Source organism: Limulus polyphemus, unplaced genomic scaffold, assembly GCF_000517525.1.
Source record: "Limulus polyphemus unplaced genomic scaffold, Limulus_polyphemus-2.1.2 Scaffold358, whole genome shotgun sequence".
Taxonomy (NCBI): domain Eukaryota; kingdom Metazoa; phylum Arthropoda; class Merostomata; order Xiphosura; family Limulidae; genus Limulus; species Limulus polyphemus.
Window position 1 is genome coordinate 626,568 of NW_013665968.1, and position 6,248 is coordinate 632,815.

The following is a 6,248-nucleotide window of genomic DNA, read 5'->3' on the forward strand; positions in this document are numbered from 1 at the left end:
ACATTTCAGTTGGGATGAAGTGTAAAACAGAACAAATGACGCTGCTGAAGACGTGCCACCTAAAGAAGCCACCATCGAAGAAGAAACTCTACTCAGTTTTGAGAAGGGAAACGGTGAAGCTCTTGATGAAAATACTACCACTGATGTGACTGTTACCGATGATAGGACATTTACTGATGAAGCAGACGAATCCCACATGAAGCAGAAGCCAACGAGACGGAGACCAGTACGGAAGAAGATACGTCCCGTAAAATTAAGAGACTTTGTTGAATTGTAATTTTGTGTTTGTAATTCTGTACATTTAATTAAGTTATTGTTAATTGTTATTGGTTTACTGTATGTGGCTATTGTTCGGGACGAACAATATTAAGGAGGGGGCAGTGTTGCGTCAGCGATATCACGTGACTATTCTCACGCCCTCTGCTTTCTAGAACTATCCTGTACCTTGGCGAATACTCTAGCATTTGCTAGATATAGGGTAGTCTGGTATATATAAGAGGGTGAAAACGTGACGGGATATGTGTGTGTAGACAGTGAGTAATTGATCTACAGTCAGAGAGTATTATTGAGCACGTTCGTTGTTATAGCGTTTGTTTTAGCGCGATTGTTGAAGTTGAGTGTATCGGTAAAGTTATATTCGGAAAGAATAAACCAGTTTTATTAAGTAAGGACTTGTGTCGCTAAAGTTTCGTCGGAACGAAGTTACGGAAAGTTAATCAACAAACTGAGACGTAACAGTATGTTTTATGAATTGGTTTCTTAATTATTATTTATATCTAATTTGTTTTAAAGGGATGGTCACATTTTTGTCTCTCAAAATTTCGAATTACAGGGCGCTATTATTTTTACTTATAGCTACTCATATGAATTGTATTATATATTGGATCTTTAAGCTATATTATCTATATTAAAAATATAATACTTAATGTATAATAAATACATACGTTAATATATAAAACTACAACATGTGGGTTTTCGTTACTTATATTGCATGATTATTAACAAAATATAGAGGCCGCGAAAGTCTGCTTCGTGAGTGTGGGAAAATTGCTGTTTGTAAGTTTGGAATTGTGAATCATTTTACATCGGTAGTTCTCAAGTAGTATAATATATATTTAAATCAGATTTAATAAACCATAAGTATCAGTATGTCGATTGGTGTTCCAATTAAAGTACTTCATGAAGCTGAAGGTCATATTGTAACATGTGAAACAAACACTGGAGAAGTATACCGAGGAAAATTGGTCGAAGCCGAAGATAATATGAACTGTCAAATGTCTAATATTACAGTAACGTATCGAGACGGAAGAGTAGCTCAAATGGAAAATGTCTACATCAGAGGTAGTAAAGTAAGATTTTTGATATTACCAGACATGTTGAAAAATGCACCTATGTTCAAAAAAACTGGGAGTAGAGGCGTTGCAGCTGCGGCTGGAAGAGGAAAGTCCGCAATATTACGTGCTCAAGGTATTTAATTTATATATATATAGTATTATTACTATTAATAGTACTAGTAGTTTTGCAACTTATAACTGTATAAGTTATAACTGAATTATGCATAACTTACGTATGTTATAAGATATTGGATATGAATAATTGATGAAAGTCTACAGGTTACCCCGAAGCCTAGCATTCACAGTGATTCAGGAAAATTCAAAGTGACGATAGTTTTTACTTCAGTTCAGGGATTATGGAACTTGAGTTATAACTATAAAATTGCAATTATCAGTAGAGTTTCAACAACTATTACTACTAGTAATATTATTTTATTAGGATACTCTGGGATTGTAATTGAAATTTATAGCCAATCCAGATTCATGGTTTGTTTTAAAGTTTTAATTTTATAAAGGTTAATGTTAATGTTTAAGACTTTAATTTTTAAATTTATGAAGTGGCTATTGACACTGATAAGAAGGTGCAATTAAAACCACGATAACACTAATCACACAGACAACAGTAAATTAAAGTATGGGATGGGCCAATTTCATATAGTTTTCAAGCTGCTACAATTCTCCCCATGTAGATGATTTGGGCGAAATTTTGGATTTAAATTTCAGGAAAGAAAAAAATGCTATTACAGTGCGTATATGTTGACATTCTTCCCTGATACTGTTACTAGTATCAATCGGCTTATGATAACTTTACGTGAAATATTGTGGTTAGTCAGGCAAGATCAATTAAATTGTTGATGTCAGTATAAATAGGTTTTCTGTAGCAGTGACTGCCACAGGTCGGTTGAAATAGTCAGTAGATTTTATTGCCACCTCTCCGTTGGTGGCAATAGCAATGGCCTTAAAATTGTTGATGAATCATCAATCCATAACTAGAATAAGTGTTAAACTGTGACTTTGTTACCTACTTTTGATGTGAAAGAAGCAGTGAATTGAGTTTTAATTTTGTTTTCTTAGTATTCTAGTGCATTTTTCATATTGGATACATGTTAATTTTATAAACACTTCTGCAAATCCACTATCAGTACACAAAAATAAATAATAAAGTCTGTTCTATAAATCATCTTGTGATCAATAATAATGTGATAACTGGTTGAACTTTCTAGGAGTTACTTATGGCTTTTGTTGATGGTTTTTAAATAATTGTAAGCCATATATCATTTTTAATTTAATGTTCACTTGTTTAGCTTTTTCATTAACATGTCCTGATAATTTAAAACGTGAGAAAACAGTACTTCTTCTATCATTGTAAGTAAAGAAACTAAAGGAGCCCCTATTGTCTTATGCAAGGGTTAAAGTAATTAAATTGCTTTGGTGTATTTGTTGGGAACTAGAATCATTGAAGAAATCATTTGGAAACAATAACAGTTGCTACTGTTAATATGAATTTGATGCCTGAGAAAATATCTGGTAATTGCAGTTAATTAAGTATTAACACTAAAGAATGGATTAACGAGATTCCCACTGTCCCTATCTACTATCTAGAGAAACCACAGCCAAGGGAACGAGTAAACGGTGGGAGTAACTATGACTCTCTTAAGGTAGCCAAATGCCTCGTCATCTAATTAGTGACGCGCATGAATGGATTGATGAGATTCCCACTGTCCCTATCTACTATCTAGCGAAACCACAGGCAAGGGAACTGGCTTGGAAAAATCAGCGATTTTTCGAAGCCCGTTCCCTTGGCTGTGGTTTCGCTAGATAGTAGATAGGGACAGTGGGAATCTCGTCAATCCATTCATGCTCGTCACTAATTAGATGCGCGTCACTAATTTTTCAAAGCCAGTTCCCTTGGCTGTGGTTTCGCTAGATAGTAGATAGGGGACAGTGGGAATCTCGTCAATCCATTCACGCGCGTCACTAATTAGATGCGCGTCACTAATTAGATGCGCGTCACTAATTTTTCAAAGCCAGTTCCCTTGGCTGTGGTTTCAAAATAAACATAAATTATTATATCAATACCATAGAATTCTGCTGTAATTTATCAAGTGTAGTAACTAAGGTGTATTTGGTTCTAAAAAAGTATGAAATTTTGAGCTCACTAAAGACTTACCTGATCATTTGAAATCTTGTTTTGAAAGAACAAGATGGCATCCTAACACACAAAAATGACTGAGAAAGCAACTAGGAGGACATTCTGTTTTGTTAACAGTCTCCATAGTATCACTTTTTTGACGTGGATGTTTGAGTGAGATTTGGCTTCTTCTACCGTTGCATTATATAAAGCATTCTTAGCTGCTACCTTTTGATATTCTAAGTATAAGAAGGTTTTTGACTCTCCTGTGTTATCTCATCTTTTACAATCCTTTTGTATTCTTTGACCCAAATTACCTTTTCAATTGTTTTACATGCATTATCACATTATCCCTTCAAACCTATGGCCTCCTGTTCATTGTATCACCTTTCCCTCAAGGTATATTTTTTATTGTTGTTAGCTTCTGGATGCTGCCGTTCTGACTTTATTTGCCATCCATGTTCAGCAGACTCTATCATTCCACCTATGTTTTGCTCTATCCAGACAGATCCTTTCTACCAAAAATTTTTGCTGCCAGAGAAGGGAATAAATCCTTTTCTCCTATTCATTTACCAGGTATTTCTCATCTTTACAGTCAGTCAGACCCAGATCGTTTGTTGTGTCCAGTCAGAGCACTTAGATGTTATGTGGCTTATGATATGAAATGTTCTCTGGAGGATATTTTGTGGGCCGGTATGTGGACTTCTCCTGACGCTTTGCTGTCCCATTATCTTCATGATCTGGCAGTTTCCACTTTTGGGGGATTTCGCCTTCCCCCTGTGACTGTGTTGATTACCTCTTCTAGATTTTAACGAGGAGGTAACTTTTTTATCTGCTTTATGGTTTTTTCTTCTAGAGTCCCTCTTTATTTCTTTAATTGCCCAGTCAGGTGTGCTTGTATTTTTTCAATTTCACTCTAGCGACCTTTATATCGGTTCATGGTTTCAATGAGCTCTGTTGAGATGAGGTGTTCCATAAGACCATCTAGACACAATTCTTGTTGGTAATATTATCTCACGATACAAATCCAATGGACTGCTATTCATGGACTATCATGAGTAAAGCTAAAGGGGGATTTTCCAGTCCCTGCTGATCTTTGAGCTGAATCAGTCAAGATCAGTTTGCTTTTAAAACTTAGGGAACATGGTTCACCTGTTGCACTATCTCCGGAGACCTGTTCCTTGGGACTCCTCATCATGCACATGCCCCCCCCTCCTCCCAATTCTACTAGTAGAGCTAGGGAGTCCATACCACACCTAGTTCCCAGTCGATGGGGTGGTGGACAGAGGATTTTCCTTCTGAATGTTGAGTTTTCTCCACTCTTGGAGAAGAGGGTGAAGTTGGGGACCCTCCTACCTGGGTCCCTCAAAGTTTTTCTCAGATGTTGGTAGTAGCAGGACCAACCTACGCAGGAGCCTACTCAAAAGCAGTCTAGATTTGCCACTTAGCTATCCAGTGGGGGTGTGCTTGGACTCTCTTATGAACACTGTCGGGTCTTAGATTGTTCATACAGGGGGTCCACTATCTCCTCATCAATCCAAATACAATACAGTCCCATCTTAGACCCTTGGTGGAACAGTGTTGCATGTCCTCTTCATAATTCCATGGGTAAGTGGAATTCTCCTTGCCCACTTGGTTGGGGACTGAAGATGACTGTTCGTCAATCCAGACTGGATGAGTTCTGGACCTTGGGTGGGGTGTGGCAAATATGATCCTGTCAATCTGAACCTGGGATGTTGTCTTTTGGACTCCATCAGGTGGATTAGAAGGACTGTCCTCTTTGGTGTTGCTTTCTTTCTTTCATAAATCCAGTATTTTGGAATGTATTGTTCTATGGCTGTGGGTGGGGATCCTATTACAAAGATATGTATATATTTGAGGTTCAACTGTCCTGGTCACCAATGTGGGATATGGGTACCATGACCCCTTAAATCCAGCCCAGAGTCATGAAACCTCGGCTGTGTGGTTGGGGCTGACCATCCTACTTACTTGTGTACTATTCCACCCTTTTCACTGTTCTGGATGTAGTGCAGTTTTCCCCACTTAAGTACCACTTCTCATGGTACACCTTTGTTCTGTGCAGATGTTTTCTGTATGAACTATGCCCTCACTGGCCCCTCCACATTCTCAGTGTGGGATTCTAGCTATAAGTGGCAGTGGAGGTATGTATGTTTTGGAAGTTATCATTTTCCTAATCTGAAAATGGAGTAAATCTCGAAGTAAGTTATTATATTGTCTGCATACAGTGCTTATATACAGTACCTGCATAGAGGGTGTGTGAGGGCTGGTGTAAAGTTTTGCAAATTAGATATTGTCAAGGGTAGTTGATTGGGGTATGAAAGACTGGAGGTAAGTACGTTTGGAATTACATTTTCAGATTAGGAAAATGATAACTTTCAACAAGCAGAAATTGACACCACAGGCCTGTGATGGTTTTATTGTCTTCAAATTTTGTTCTACAGTAATTCTTGTATGCTGCATCCAAAAGTAATATTCATTTTTCTCTATCATATACAGATTTTTCCCAAAACATCATAATGCAATACATAAAAGAAAGACTACAACATGTAGTTTTGAGACTAAAAGATGTAAATTTCACAAAAAAAATCAGGATGAATGAGGATGCACATTTGTTTGACATCAGTGTTCTTCCCTACAGTTTTTTTGTATTTGTGTTAACATAATAATAAAAAATGTTCATTGTGTAATAATTTGATCCAAGTAAGAGTATTTATTCTTCCCGAATTGTAAAAAATCTTTACATGATTGAAAAAAATGAATAT

At 36.8% G+C, this 6,248-nt stretch overlaps 1 protein-coding gene across 1 annotated transcript in view; it reads left to right on the plus strand.

Moving 5' to 3' along the window:
• The first annotated feature begins 1,023 nt into the window (after nucleotides 1–1,023).
• LOC106457668 (small nuclear ribonucleoprotein Sm D3-like) overlaps nucleotides 1,024–6,248 on the plus strand; it is a 7,592-nt gene continuing 2,367 nt past the window's right edge. Inside the window, exon 1 of the mRNA XM_013917107.2 lies at nucleotides 1,024–1,467. Within this exon, the coding sequence (XP_013772561.1) occupies nucleotides 1,149–1,467 (319 nt within the window). The 5' untranslated portion in view covers nucleotides 1,024–1,148. The remainder of the gene's footprint in view (nucleotides 1,468–6,248) is intronic.